This window comes from Sturnus vulgaris, chromosome 10, assembly GCF_052056855.1.
Source record: "Sturnus vulgaris isolate bStuVul1 chromosome 10, bStuVul1.hap1, whole genome shotgun sequence".
Taxonomy (NCBI): Eukaryota; Metazoa; Chordata; class Aves; order Passeriformes; family Sturnidae; genus Sturnus; species Sturnus vulgaris.
The window spans coordinates 19940515-19956759 of record NC_142252.1 but is presented as its reverse complement, the minus strand read 5'-3'; the positions used below and the strand labels follow the sequence as shown (position 1 = coordinate 19956759).

At 39.4% G+C, this 16245-nt stretch overlaps 1 protein-coding gene across 3 annotated transcripts in view; it reads left to right on the top strand.

The window, feature by feature from the left end:
- Positions 1-16245, top strand: part of NAALADL2 (N-acetylated alpha-linked acidic dipeptidase like 2) — a 406364-nt gene that overhangs the window by 221474 nt on the left and 168645 nt on the right. For all 3 annotated transcript variants that reach the window (XM_088171014.1, XM_088171013.1, XM_014871509.2), the window contains one exon: positions 3689-3959. In XM_088171014.1, coding sequence (XP_088027140.1) covers positions 3689-3959 — 271 coding nt within the window. The remainder of the gene's footprint in view (positions 1-3688; positions 3960-16245) is intronic.

The window sequence follows — 16245 nt, the reverse complement described above, 5'->3', positions numbered from 1 at the left end:
GATTGAATCTGTAGAATCCTTCTGCAATTCCAAATTTTTTTTCATGGAGTTTTATTGCAATTTAATAGGATTATCTGAGAAGTAATTGTGTCATATAGTTAAATTATTCCATCTCGTGGTTGTTGGAGTGACCTGCTGTAATTTTTCAGTATCTGTTGAGTGGTGTTTCAGTGTCCCAGCTGGCTTATTTGCAATACCTTGTTCTCTCCTTTGGCAAGCTGTGTCAAAAAGTGCTGTTGTAGCAAATGACTTTCCATTAAGGCACGGCAGGTCTGTGTTTCCCATGGCTACCAAATTGAAAATTAAATTTGTATATTTTGTGTGTGTGTTCATTTATCTTTTATAATCGTCTGGTAAAGAATAGCCTTTTGAAGCTGCAGAGGCTGCAGAGCCCCTGGCTTTATTACAGGTATATCTTCAACATATTTAAAATTCTTTTTCTAGGTTTAGGACTTTGAATCTTCAACAGTGGTGGTCTTTTCATCACATCAAAGTGGGAAATCTCTACCTTATTCAAGTGAAGTAGGGTGAACTTTCTGGGGTTTAGGTGCAATTTTACTTGGGTTTTTTTTGGGGGTTCAAGAACTGAGCATTTTGAGATGGAGGAGGATTCTCAAGAAATGAGTTTATGTCCTGTTCTGATATACATTAGTTCAATACTGATCTGTATTATAAAGTAAAAGTCAGGAATTTGTGGAAATCTCTAAGAGCATCCTATAAAGGCACGGGAATGTTCCAACTGGCATTGTTACATTTATTAATGTTGATTCTGACTTAGGACCAAATCTTCAGTCTATGGTGGTTCTACTTCACTGGATTATGTAGATTTACAGATGTGCCCATAAACTTTGTGGTTATTCCCATTGAATGAACCTGAAAAAGTACCTGAATAAAGCATCTTTTTAATGTGACCAAAGGGAGTAAAAAATTTGGCTGAAGTCATCAGAGGCAGTGCTGTAAATGGAAATTGCAATTGCTTGGTGTTGGTTCCTTCTGAGCCTGCAGCTGCTCGGGGAACTGAGAAACATCCTCATCCCCAGGGGCTGCTCCTCTCCACTGCTGAAATCCTGCTGCTGGGAGTCTCTGAGCCCTGCAAGTTCTGGGAAGGAAATAATTTGAGCATTTGTAGAGGAGGACTGTGAAGTGCATGTGAAGTGTTGATATTCTTCCAGGCTGAACTGCCAAAATTGACAATTTTCTAAATTTGGCTGGGTTTAGGAAATACTGGTTTTGCATATTTTGCTCGTTATACAATTAGTATGTGAAAAAATAATGAATTAAATTACCTCTCACTGTAAGTTCATGCAGTCAGCATCAAAGGCAAATGCAAGTCAGCTATTGTAATAAGTCCCGAAAAAAAAAAATATTTCTGGTAGCGTTCATAAGATTTGTCAAAGTAGTCTAATATGTGCTGATTTATTGAAAAATAATGTGTGCTCATAATTTGCAATTTGATTTTAACATGCTATAAAGACATTATGGAGTAAATAGTGGGATCATTTCTGTAACTTAATCAGATGTGTTGTCACAAAAGTTTCAAAGACATGTTGATTTAATTATGAGGTGGAAAGTAACTTCTATTAGTAAGGGAGCAATTTGCTTATTGTATCTTCCTCTTTTAATGCTTAATTCCTTTTATTGTGACTGAATACTTCTCTTTGCAACGTGCCATAACCCTATTGGCCTGAGATAAGTTTCCTTAATTATTTATTCTATTAACGTTTCTATCACCTGAGGGAAATGCAGATACTCTGTTAATGATTGTGTTAATCAAAAAACTTTCTGTATTTCTGCACTGCCCAAGTTTATGTCATTACATTAGCAGGCACAGGAGATGAAATTGGAAACTTGTAATATACTGCAGATTGGATTAAGTCATCTGTGTGATGTAGACAGCTCAAAGACTTATTTTGGATAATTTTAAAACATTAAATCTGCAAGACAGTTATTGTTCCTGACAGGATCCCTGAAGTCCCAACATAAGGCCAGTGTTGCTGTAAAGATTTTGAACTTTGTGTGTGAACAGCCCTGCTGGGGCAATGCAGCCTGGATTACAACATAATGCTTTGAACAAATATATTTTATAAAAGACACATTTGTACAAAGATATGTCTATTTTTTTTAAAGCCTTTTGCATGTTGGAATAGTTCTGCCTGTGTAATGTGGTGGTGGTCATTAGGCATTTGAATGGAGTATATAATTTTTGAGCCTTTTCTAGGTAAAATAGGTGTTATAACTTCACTTTCTGCCCTTTTAAGGCCTTGATGTTGACTAGGCAGTAAATGTTCATTTTTCAAATGTTCACCCACAAGATGGGTGGAGAAGGGAGCCCTTGTGCTTGACTTCCATCATAATCTTTGCTTGCTGGGCTCTCCCTGGAAGTAGTGCCAGTGCCTTTAGCCAGGAGCTTCCCACCTGCAGCACTGCAGCTGGTTTTGGATATTGCAGGGGTACGTGGAATGCATCTGGTGGGATTCTCAGATACCTATTGCTTGCTTAAAAATACTATACATTATTCAACCATTTCTTTTTGATGTGTGCAAGACAGCCAGGGTATTTTTTGAAGTTTTGTTGAGGACCTTAAAGCAGTTAAGCTTAGTGGCCTTTTTGCGAGGAAAAAGTCTTGTGGACAAGACTTTCAGGCAGTGCCAGTATCTCTGTGCTTGGAAATCAATACATCTGTGATCCTTAATCTTCTTTGCAGTCCTGAGAGATTTGTAGATACGCACAAAAAAAAAAAAAAAAAAATCCTCAAAAAACCTGAACTTCACAGAATCCAGCAAATATTCCATAAGATTTTTGTGCTGCGTGTATGTAACGCTTTTTTATTTGAGTAATAAATTTTATTTGTGTCCTTCTTGGCTTACATGACTGCTTGTTTGCATAAGGGAAAGCCTTCAGTGTTCCTTCAGCAAGCCCATCCTCTGAAGTTTTCATGGCAATAGTTTCAGCATCAGGAATCCTTTGGCACGTTCTGGGGAGGAGGGTGGGGAGGCTCCTCTGGTGCCTTCATCCTGCAGCTCCTGTGCCAGCCCATCTTGAAAGTGATGCAAACCCAGTGATACAAGCCCAGACCAACCTGGGATCATCAGCATCAGTGGATGCTGCCAAAATCATTTCCATGTTTGCCCTTTGTGCTGGCCAAACTCAGATAATCCTTCAGTGCAGGTAGGAAATGTGAAGAACTTGCTGACAATGAGCACATTATCTGGGGGGACAATTCCATTCTGCTTAGTAAATTTGCTTTCTTTGATGAATTTAAGCCAAACATGTAATTATAACTAAGTTTCAGCATCATGCACTCCCTGAAGTCCTTGAGGTATTACTTCAGATTAGCTTCTTCATGTCTAAAGATTGGTTAAATTTATGCTCTTTTAGAAATTTGATCAGCAAACAACATATGAATTTTGAAACAGTTGCTGTGATAATTCCTGTAGGATTCTTTATTTCATTTGGATATGTTTCCTATACATACATTTTTTTCTTACTTTTATTTCCTGAAAAGCAGTTGTCTTTGTCTTGTACTTGGTAAGAAAATATTTGCAAAAAAATGGAAGTTGTATTTCTTTTTGCATGTTTGATTATAGGTTTTTAATAAAGCCATTCACTGATGCATACTAAGGTAGAAGAGTCCTGGTGGGAAATAAACTAAGCCCGTGTTTAATTGTGGTTTGTATTTTTCCCCCAGAGATTTGTTGGAGTTCCCCAGAGAAGAAGATGCCGACATTGCAGCGAGGATCCTGGCTCAGTGGCGTTCCCAAGGCCTGCAGGATGTCCAGCTGCTGAATTACTCCGTTCTGCTTGACCTGCCAGGCCCTTCTTCAAACACAGTAACTCTGCACAGCACTGGGGAGTGTTTTTATCCGAGTGGACAGCAGTGCAGCACAGACCCCAAAACGCTTCAGAGCCAAGACCTCCTGTACTCGTACGCAGCTTATTCTGCCAAAGGAACTCTTGAGGTAACCTGGCCATTTGTCTCTGCCACTTGTGGTGAAATAGAGTTAGGAAACACCAGCTTTTGCTGAACCTGACTGGAAAATTGCACATAGAATCACAGAATTATTTAGGTAGGAAAAGACCTCTAAGATCATCAGATCCAGTTGATGATATGCTGAAATTGCCCAGCCTTAAAGTAAAGCATATTTATGTGAATTACAGTGTGGCCAATCGTACTTAACTTAATTAACCTTATATATATGAATAGTTCATAGGAGATACGTATAGATAGAGATACAGCCTCATATATATCTATGTGAATATGTTTTTTAAGTGTCTGTGTTTATGAATTGGCTCATTTTGCTTGCATGTAAAAATCTGGAATCTGTGTCTGGAGTTTCACCTCGCTGATGTATGAGTGCTACTGGTTTGAGGGATGCTTGTAGGAAGGATGAGATGAGGCTGGGGGGAGTGCTGGGCTAATACCTGGAGCCTCTGAATTATGGTTGTGGGTCTCACATAGTTTCTTCTGTGACAACTCAGTTGACACATCTGCTCTGTTTCCTCTTGAAAACACCGATAAGTAGTTTTATCTTATTGTAGTTACTCTAGGAAGTTTTGTCAGCAAAAAGATTCTACCTTTTTGGATTTGTTACTTGCCAAGTGAAATAAGATCTTGGATTATCTTGTTTTTTTCCTGTGTACTGTCTTCACTGAGTGTTTTCCTTTCTCTTCTTGCTAAATATTTTGAGAGTGCACACAGGCCATCATTTCTGTTTCCTAGCTGAGATAGTGTAAATCTTAATTAATATTTCTGAAATATAAAAATTGCAATTTCACTGCTAATTGCATTAGTGTCATCTTCCTCCTTTTAAAAATATTGTATTATTATTCCACTGATGCTGGGGGGGTTTCCATCTTAGTTTCTTTCTTGTTTAAAATACATGTTTGTTCATGGCTTAGAACACTTACAGACTATAAAGGAACAGATTGTGAACATCTTAATATTTAAACATGCCTACTCTCCATGCTTGTCAGCCTCTGTTCTGGGGCTCTGTCCACTTCAAATTTGTTGCTAAGAAGCAAAATCAAGTAGGCAAGAAGAGGTCCTAACTTGCATACATGCTTTAACTTTTCAGTGTACTCATATCACTTTAAAGCTTCATATTTAATATTATTTTCTCATTGTAACTTTATAAGAGTAACTGTAATCAGAGAGAAGAATGGTTGTGACCTTTGAGATTTTATTTCATTAATGTCAATGGGTTGGTAACAAACTCATCAGGTTGAAGGAAATCCAGTGTTCCGGGAAAAACACTGCTTTTATTCCCAGCAGCACGTGGGAATTCCACTTTAAATTATGTTCCAGGGCAGTTTTCTCTTATGACTTCAGCAGAAATGAGGCCCATACACACCATCCCTATCACAAGGGCTGGACCTTGGCTTTGGCAAAACTCCAAACTTGCACTGGAGCCAAAGAATGACTCTCGGCATAGTTTTATAGGCAGTTCTTTGAGATAACTCAGCATCCTTACAAAACTTGAGATGTGTTCTTCTGTTCTTCAAAAAGTCTACCTGAAATGTCCTTAGATCTCGAGTTTTTGCCTAAAAGGGAAATTTTCCTATTTGTTTAGGTTACAGGTAAGTTGGTAGTGATCTAACCTTCTTGACTTTGAATCCTACACCCTAATCTCTACTACTTAAACTAATGGAAGTAGAAAAACTTTAAATGAGAAGTAGCAGGTGGTGGCTGTTGCTGGGTTCAGCCATCAGAAAGTGGCTTGATTGCTTGCAGTGGAGCTACAAGTCACGTATTTTGAATATCCTGCCGTGGTTTGTGATTGCAAAATCATGAGGGCTTTCCTGTGAACAGGTATTTTTATAACAGCTGCTCATAACCTGAATAATTTTCTTTCAAATGTGGCACATCCTTAGCAGAAAATTCCTATTATGTGTCACTTAATCAGGCTGAATTGCTAATACTGCCTCGATGCTGCTGCTTCATTGTATCTCATTTGTCTGTTTGGTTTGCTGGAAGTTGAAGCAAATAAAACCATTAAGCTATTGCAGTCTGGCTACCAGCAGAGCTACAGCTCCACTTTGATGTTGACAAGGTTATTTGTAGAACAGCAAGACTCATTTTCTTTGACCACCTGTCATGTCCATTCATCATACGGCCATTGTATATGAGCCATCCAATTTGTGCTTTCTGGTAACAGTCTAAACAGCATTTGTGACTAAAAATGTGAGCATTTGTGATGTGAAATCTACTTCAAAAACCTACTTAGTGCCATTGTGATGGATGGTGCACTTTACTGGTACTCTATATTTCATCGGGCTGTGAAAAGGTGACAGTGTTTACCCATCATGGTGACAGGCAGGGCAGCTTACAGTTCTGGAGAGGGCTGTCGAGTCACTTTTGAAATAGATATTGCAGCAGTTATGTAAATAATATATTGTAGGCTAGGTCAGCCTAAGGAAAGAATGACATACCTGAAATATATTTTTATTAAAACTTAAATATCAGCCACCTTTTATAGAGCTTAAACCTTTTGTCTGCTTGATAAAAACAGGAAAGCTGCTCTGGCCAACAGAGTGCACATATAAATGGAAATTACATTGCTTCAAATTTATGCATTAAAGCAAAATGCATTGTCAGACAGTATCCAGCCAGTCTGCAAGTGAGGGTGGTGTGGTGAATCTGAATGTGCTGCTCCTGCCCCCTGCAGCATTGGGGTGCTCTGTCCCTGGGGAGTGGAGGGGGCTGATGAGAGTGGGCTGTGAACCCCCAAAATCGGGTGTCCCCTTTCAGTGTTAGGCACAGGTTTTTGAGGATAATACTGACTTTTTGAATTGAGATCTTTCCCTGATGATCTTCCTGCTGCCATAGGGTTGCTCTGCCTGAAGTAAACTTTCACAATTGTTCAATTTTCTCTGCAGGCTGAGTAGATAAATTGTTGACAGTGTTTGTGAACTAGGTACCAAAAATGTAGAGGTAATTGAATAAATATGGAGAGGGCCCCTTCAGTAGAAGTTAAAGGTAGTGGGCATTGCTAATGGAGACTGCAAGCCCAAATAAACCCCTGCTTCTCCTTTGGTGCACTCAGGGATCACCACCACCCATGTCACACGTGGGCTACTGACACCATTTACCACTGTGGAACTGAAGGGGAACACCAGATTTTGGGGCACTGGGCAGTTGGTTTCAATCAGTTCTGCTGAGTGCAGCAGCTTCTGGAACAAACACCTGTCCACAATGTTTGTCTGCTCCCTTCACTGTTTCTTTAGCAGCTGGAAATAGTCCTAGCAGATGTAATGGTTGGTGTGTTGGAATAACATTCAAGGACAGACTAATTAAAGCAAAATGTAAACGATATTTGCTTTGTATTCACACATTTTCTGAAATTATGTTTGTGTGACCTGAAGTTTTCCTCACTTTCCTTTCACCTTCAATTTATTCACTCTTTACGGAAGTGTTAAGGAACTTTTGGCAATCCTAATTCTGCTTTCATACTTTGAACTGGTGCCCTCTGTTACACAGCATTGTCTCATGATTCACTACTCTGTCTCTTTTGGAATAATGCACCAAATCCCTGTTGGTTCCTTTGCTGGTTCTTTCTTCTGGTTTGGGATTTGTTTTCACCCTCATGGATGCTCTCATCAAGCCCAGCAAAACATTATGTTTCTTTCCTGGACCTTTCATACACTGGAAGGACTGTGTTGGTTCAGGAGCCAGGAGAGGATGGCACGTTCCTGAAATGGAGATGCCCATGCAGGCAGGGATTATTTGAGTGTTTATGGGCAGAAATGAATGGTGCTCTTCTCCAAGGCAGTTCTCCCAACACCTATGACTATTCTGTGTTTGTGCCTGACTGTTCCCTGACTGCTTTGACTCCTCTGCTGTGTCGCCTCTCTTCCCTATCATCATCCACGTTCCCAGTTTCTGCTGATTCCTCTGTTGCAGCTCTGCTGATCTGAGGCATTTGTACTCCCAGCCAGCCAGGGGCATCTTTGATGACTTTTGGATGGGCTGCAGGGAGCAGACAAGTGGGAATGCTGCCTGCCTGCCTCTACCCACACCATGCAGAAGAGATTCTCTGCATCTGCTGGTCACGTCCCAGTCTGCTCCGGTTCGTTTGTTTTGGTGACATTTCCTCAGCTAAATGAGAACCCACCGCAGAGATTAATGCAACCTGAAGCAATCTGGGAAGTACAAGCCCATCTGTTAAGCTCACTCAGTCACCTTCCCACCATTCTTCAATCTTGGCAAGAGGGGAATAAGGGAAGCAGGACTTGGATTTTGCTGTCAGAGCCTCTTTCACAAGGAAGGGAGTTTGCTCACTTCTTAATCAATATCCCATTTTCTTATGCCTTGTCTTTAGATGTCTCCTCTCCCCATGCATCCCCTTCCTTCCCAGGTCCATTGCAGGAAGATGGGACTCCTCCTCTACTGCCTGTTCCTCTAACCTTTCCCACTCCTGCCAGGAATGTGTCCCTACAGTCCCCACCTGTGTCCTGCAGTCCCCACCTGTGTGTCCCTACAGTCCCCACCTGTGTCCTGCAGTCCCCACCTGTGTGTCCTGCAGTCCCCTCCCCTCTCTGCTCAGATTTACAGCCCTGTTTGCTGCCAATACTGGCAACTCTCTTCATTTCCAGCTCTGCACCAAAAGGTCTGGAGTTCCTCTGGAGGGGACAGTGCACAGGAAGTCCTTGACCCCAAAGCTTGCTTTCATTTGATTCGGTTTCATTGTGCTGGAAATGTGATTAGTGCACTCTTATTATCTTTTCTCTTCCCTCCAGCTAATCAGTGGTAATTTCCTTAACAATATTTCAGAATTAAGATTGGTGTCAGCGGGTTGGTTTTAGAAAATTTTAAAATCTTCCCAGGTTATTTTTATCCCCAGGCAAAATTTCTAAATGAGCCTTCTGCAGTGTGCTCACTCACACATCTTGAATTCCAAAGGCAGAGAGTGTTTAATTTAGATTAAATAATCACAGCATCTCTTCCTAAGTCTTTCAGTCATTTTTGATGGCACATTGGTGCAAAATACCAAGCTAGAGGGAATCTTGATACATGTGTGCATTTAATTCTTTTAGCATGCTAAATTTAGTTCATTGTTATCTTTATTAACATTTTTAAAGATTTCTTCTCTGAAGAGACATGCACTAGCTAAAATGAATCCCTAGCAACTGAAATCAGTTTTGCAGATGGTTAGGGCTATAGGTTGAATAACACATACACACAAATGAGAAGAATCATGTGATTTTTTGGTAACATTTAGAAGTTTTAATGCAGCTTTATTTATCTTTTATTTATAGAAGAGTTTCTCCAAAACCTCTTCCACAAATAATCATAATTTAGACCACTGCTCTGCATACCAAGTAGGCACAGCAAATATTCAAGACAATCTCACTAAGAATATGGATTTTAGAATAGACTTGACCTTTAAGCAGAAAACAACATTCAACATTAACTACAGCATAGCTGCCACTCCATTATAATTACATATAGAAAGCTGTGAAATGCAATGTGAAGGTTATATAATTCAAAATTGCAGGCAAGGGCTCCAAAAGTGATCATTGAAGAGATGTCCTGCAGAACATCCTGTCACTTTTCTGGCATACATCACATAACCATTAATAAATAAAGTTGTACAGCTCCCTAAAAATAATAGTAGTTCATCATGCACAAAGCCCCAGCTAATATTGCTGGAAGATTTTTGTGTCATTGAAGGGCAGGGTTTCAAAGATGCTAGTGCTGCTGCAGCAGAGCCTTTTGCTGTTTGATAATTGTGAGTCAACGCTTTCCTGATGTTTTACTAATAAAACATTAGTAATGGCATTTCAATAGTAATGCTATTAATAATAAATGAGAATTTTTAAATGATAAAAAAGAAGAAGGTGAGGCATCTTGGTGTCTAGAGACATAACAGATCACTGAGCACTTCCATGCCATTGCACAGGATCAGCTGAAGGCATTTCTTAGCAAAGCCTCTGTGCAATATTAGACAGGGAGCAATGTTGAACCATAACAATTATTTATATTCCAACTGCATGGTAACAACTAAATGGTGCAAACCCTGAGGGCTTGGGAACAGTATCTGGTGCCTGTTTTAGGTTTTAGTGCAAGCAGAATTCCTACTGAAATAAATGGGAATGACATAATTTCTAAGCAAAGTTAAGTTTTGTCTGTTAGTGTGAGAGAATAGCAGTGAAATTTATGTCACTGCATGGGTCTCCAAGGAATATTTTTCTCTGTAATTTTTATGGTATAATCAGACCCACTGAGTTGCCATCACCTCTGCAGTTCAGTGGATACCTGGGGTGGTGTCCACCCACTCAGGCTTTTTCCACCCCACTCTGTATAAATGGTGTTTGGTTCAAACCTCAGTACAAATGTACTCAGGTCAAGTGGAAACCTTTCTGCCAAATCCCAAGTCGTGTTTTTCTCAGCTAGAGCCATCTTCTCTCTCTCTATAACTTCTTCTTCACCTTCTTAGTAATATGAACCTACCAATAACATACCTGTGCTTTCTTCTCTGTTTCACTTTGTAAAGGCAGTATTCTACTCAGAGGAGGAATTTTCAAGTAAAAAGTTTCTTGTGCTGTGAACTCTTGGGATTGGGTTTTAGGGATTTTTTTCTTTTAAATGTCTCCAGTATTCTGGAGGTTTAAAACTGCCTCAAAGGAATCCTGCTTATGCTGAAAAAAACAACAATTTCCTTCAACAGAGGGACTATTAAGTAAATACCAGCTTTTAAAAATTGCTGGTATGAGAAAAACATCATAAGAAACAACTACAACTGATATGAGAACAATAACAAAATATTTTTGTATTTATGTAATACTCAATCCTTGTCCCTAAAACTACTTACATAACTTTATTGTTTAAAAAATGTAGTTTCATGCATGAACAATAGAGAACTGCTTAAAATGCTGCTCAGTTCTCTGGCAGCTATGAGTGACTGTAAAATACAATATTGATTAAACTATTGCTGCTTCTCATTTTTTTAAGTTTGTTTTTCAGGAAGAGAAGCAAGTCCTAAAATCTCTTCAGGAACATTAGTAATAGAAAATCATCTGTAGTTGAAGGCAGATTCCATTTTACTGAGCACAAGCATGATGTGTCTGGGAGCCTCTGACCCTGGCAGTCTCTGGCATTAGGCATCCATGAAGATATGGGTCACAATTGCTGTAATAAAATAGCTTTTTAAAAGGCCAAAAATCAATCTTCTGCCATATGTCACTTGATTGTTTTTTAAATTGGAGAAAAAAATCTAAATAATGGTGGTGTCTTGTGAATTAAGAGCTGGCAGCTGATGAAAATAATCAGCAGCAGCTATTTTAATTTTCAGTGCAGTGTGATAAATCTTACCAGATAAAGCCTCAGCAGTGTTTTATCCTAGGAGTTATCTCTGCCTACCAGTACAACTTCTACAGTCACCACTGGACAACGTTTTGTCAAAATCTTAAAGCTCACTTTGTTTCTAATGTAATAATATGAGTTTATTGGATGTTTTTCTGTGGGAGCCTCTGTCTCGTTGTTAAAATATTTTTTTAATATTTTGAAATTAAAGTAGCACTGAAAATCCAAAACAAGTATGAATATTTCCTGTTTCTGTGTTAGGCTATGGTGATATAAAGTCCAAGTGTCTTCTAAGATGAGCGCATGAAAGAGTGGAAATAAGTTCTTAAAAAAAAAAAAAAAAGCATAAGGATCCTTAAGAGGTTTTAAATGTAACCTAAACTAAGGATAAAGCTGCCATTGTAAGAATAATTTAGTGAGAACTGCAGCATGTCAAAAATACTTTGGTATTAAAGAGCAAAGGATGTACCTCTCCAGAGAGTGCTTTGAGGAATGCTCTAAACTAAACCTGGACACAGCCTTGGTAGTAGGAAAGACCAAAAAAAGAGGACCACTCTCAGAGGAAACCCTTTGAAGCAAATAACTTTTGAAACCTTTGAGAGGAGGATGAAAAAAAAAAGAGCTGCTGTGATACAGCTGGTTGAAAATTATATATAAGAGCTGAATTCTTTAAAATGTTTAAAAAAAGAATAAAAAGTTAAAAAAAAAAAAAATAGACCCAGGCAGTAACCATTGGCAAGTGTAAGTTGGTATCCAGGTGCTGCTGGCAGAAGTGCATTGGCTGTGTATGGGAACTGTCAAAATGCCAGACCCTCTTCACTGGCTGGACTAAAATGTCCTGAGAAGAAGCTTTTGTTCAGAAATTCCCTTTTAAATCTGTTTGGAAATACAGCACTTATGCCTCCACCTACCAACTGCAATCTCAGGAGAGAAGTACCTCTTTTTAAATAAATAAATAAATAAATAAATAATAGTGCAAAGTAAATAAAGCTGAAAATACATTGGTCTTCTCTCTTAGACATCCTTAGGTTTTTATTCTGTCTGATGTGCTGTCTCTCCCACTAAATATAAATAAATCTCATGTCTAACCTCTTGAAATTAATATTAGTTACAGTGTTTATCTCATTCATTAAGAGGGCCTTAATGTGAATTAATTCTGAGCTCTCTCAGTTTTATTCTGACAATTATTCCTGGTGCTCCTGAGCTGTGCAGTTCAAAGGGAAGGTGCCTCATCCATCACCAGGTTGTGACTGGCCCACGAGTAGGTGTGCGTGAGGAAGAAGATACTTGAAGGGATTAATCTTCCTTCCCCTGAATTATGTTGCCATATAGAGTTAGTCCTGTCTGCTGCAAGATTCACTGCCTCACTCTGCTGCCTTGAAGGGGCAGACAGGGGTGAATAAGGATGGAAGAGGTCTGGCAGTGGCTACGACTACGGCAGGGCAAAGCTGCTTAAATATGCAAGAAATGTCCTGCTGCGTTCTCATGCAAGAGGGATGGATCCTCTCCTGCTGCAGGTCAGTGCTTGCCAGGCACGATCTTCACCCGAGGAATATTTTAGGGAATGATTTGGTACGGAAAATCTAGAAATTTTACATTGCTGGAAGAATAATTAATGCGTCAGTTTTCTAACAAAACATTTTATTCAAGAAAATTTTACCGTGTTTCTGCCCATGTTGCCCTTTTAGCACTGAATCTCTTATGTCTCAAGGCTAAAGTAGAACATTATAATCGTGTAAAGTCACTAACTAAAATCTAGGATGAGAAATTGTATCAGTATAGACAGTGTTAGGCTCAGGATTTTGAGGATAGTACCAACTTTTTGAATTGGGATCTTTCCCTGATGAACTTATTGCTGCTCTTCCTGCAGTAAACTTTCACAACTGTTCCATTTTCTCTGCAGGCTGTGTAGATAAACTGATGACAATGTTTGTGAAGTAGGAGCCGAATATGCAGAGGCAATTGAAGAAATATGTGAGGAACCCCTTCAGCAGAAGTTAAAAGTAGTGGACATTGCTAATGGAGACTGTTGTGTGTTCTTTGTCTTGTGTACTGAATTGAGTCTCTGGTGTTTATTAAGCTCCAGTGAATGCAGGGAGATGGATCATTAGGGAAATCTGTGGTTGAATCAGAATTTATGAGAGCACACCCTGAGCTCCCTGTTTCCTGTTTCTTTTTGTTGATTGTTCAGGATCCAGGGCAGGAAGGATCAGAACAGGTGAAGAGAGGGAATTGAGCACAGATTCCTGTGGTAAATGATATTCTCTAACAATGTCCCTGGCTGCTTTTATTGGGAATTGAACCATCAAATGGTACAATTACAGTAATACTGAGTGTTCTGTACTGCTGTGAAGGAGCCTGACCTGAATTCCAGGCTGTGTGAAGATGAGGGAAGCTCTGTCCAGCTCCAGAGCTCTGGATGGGCTGCACTGATGGCAAAGATTTTGCTTTAAGCAATAAAATCGATTATATGATTATGTCAGGGCAGGTTTCTCCTTCTTCCCATCAAGGTGTCCAGATTCCAGAGTCTCTTCAGACTTTCCCATATGTTTTAGATGATGTAAAGATTTTTTCAGCTCTTCTTCTGAGGTGCCACTGTACAAGATGAGTGGTTTACTGGCACATCCTCTGACAAGAATCAGATTCTGTTCTTTGCATGGGATTTCCTCTTTTTCTCCAGGTTTTTCCATCCCTGCTAAGAGTGCCTGAACCAAATTCACAAATCTCTATGGGGTTTTTGCCCATACTTAAGAGATGAATGCTCAATATATCTGTGTGAAATACAGCACAATTTAGAAGAACCTTCACCCTAATCTTTGGAAACACATGTGATAAAGGTTGAACTACTAATTTTGCTCTAGACAGATTTTTCAAAATAAAGGTTAACTGTTAATGAAAGAAAACCCAAATGGTACTGGTGTGTAAAACCTTTAGATTACTGTGCAATGTAGGATGTACATCAACATCAAAATCTTGAGTGTACTTTAAAAAAAAATTGGAAAGTCTGAAACAGAATTTTTTTTCCCCTGTACAATTTTATTATCTGTGAGACATGAATGACACATTATCTTGTGAAATAAATCTGCTTCCAAAATGTTAGGTGGTTGAAAACCAGAAAAATATTCTTATTTAATCACAGAGATGAGCTGTTCTCAGGTACAGCTGTATTTCTGTATCTGTATACTTGTCGTGGTCAATCATTTGAGCCACTTGAATTTGATACTACTCAGGCACATTCCTGGTTTTTATTGCAGTCCTTTTCTTGTCATCTGAATATATTTTTAGAACTTATTTTTCCCCGGTCCTTTTTCTACAGATGTAATTTAGAGACCTATAAATCTGTGCAATGACTCAAAACAAAAAGAATTCACATGAGATGGGAAAGATGTCATTTTCCTTTTCACAACTGCATATTTCCTTCTGCAAATTGTTTGCTCAAATGCTGCTTTAACACTCAGATTTGTGTTTGCATCATTACATGGTTGGGCATCTCCCTGATTGTGTTGAAGGGGATGATGTTCGGCCAAGCAAGGGCTGCAAGTACTTTGTGAAAGATCATTTATTATAATCTGGAAAATAGAGTTCTCCCCGACATTTTTGAAAGTTCAAGTGTTCTCCTGATGCAGGGGATGACCTCCTCTTGTACACATGAGTGATTATTTTCCTCTTCGAGGTGGATGTCTGTTTTATTGTTATATATGTCTGGAGTGTCAGTTTGGGTCCCCTGTCCTGGCTGTCACCTCCCAGGCACTCCCAGCTTACTTGGAGTAGGGAAAGCAGAAAAAGCCTTGGCTCTGTGCAAGCCCTGCTCAGTAATAACAAAAACATCTCCATTATCACCCCTGTGTTCAGCACAAATCCAAAACATAGCCCTGTAACAGCACTGTGAAGAAAATTAATTCTACCCCAGCCAAAACCAGCACAGTTCTGGGTCATGAATTCCGACTTGGAGGACTGAAAATGGGAGGCTGTTCTGTGGACATTTTGTTTTGATGCAGCCAGACTGATTCTAAAATTGAAGCTGAAACACCTGTCTCTAGGGAATTAAAATATCCAATCTATTATACGTTATCAAATGAAATATTTTGATTTCACTTGGGCTCGAAAGCACAAGGTGGTGTTTCAGTGGGGTTGACCCGCATTCTGTCTGTGGTGGGTTTGCAGTCACAGGATGTTCTTGTGAGCTGCTGTTTCAGACAGGAGATGGCTTTACTCCCCTGGGGTGTGGGTACAGCTCGTGTTTTGCTGCTGTTCTCACTGAGGAGCTCCCCCAGCTCAGTTTGGTCCCTCTCCTGCCCAGCTCAGGGGGATCCATCCCTGCCACAGCCACCCTGCAGAGCCTGGCTGTGGATAAAGTGCTTTCAGACACCTTCTGTCAGCTCCAGGCTTCTTCTCTAAAGGCTTAATGCTTGTAGCTGCTCCAGGAGGGAATGCCTGGTTTTAATTCAGTGTGATATAAATGACTGAGGGAGGATATTCTGCAGCCTCTGGATGTCTTGTGTTCATTCCCTGTGTTTCACAGGAGCCAAGGAAACTTCCACCCAGCCTTGAGAATTTGTTGAGTTCAGACACAGTGGGACTGGATTCTGACATAAACCCCTTTCACTGAAAATTTTAAGGCAAAGTTTAAATCACACCATTATAATTTCCTGTGTACATATGTAGATTATGATTTATTTTTTTTAAGATACCACATCACAGCTGAGTAATTCTGTTTTGTTTAGTTTATCTTCAGTCTATGTAATTTGTAAATGTATATTTGCATGAATAATTACCTCTGAATAAGCTAAACCAAGCAGGCTGGCAAATACAGATTACTCTTTTTTCTTAGGAAAGTGTGAGCAATGTGACTTTATGTTTTAGGAACTAATGCTACTAAATAGCCTTGCAGTTAAAAGGGGGATATATAAATAATATTAAACATATACAAGAAAGAATAATTA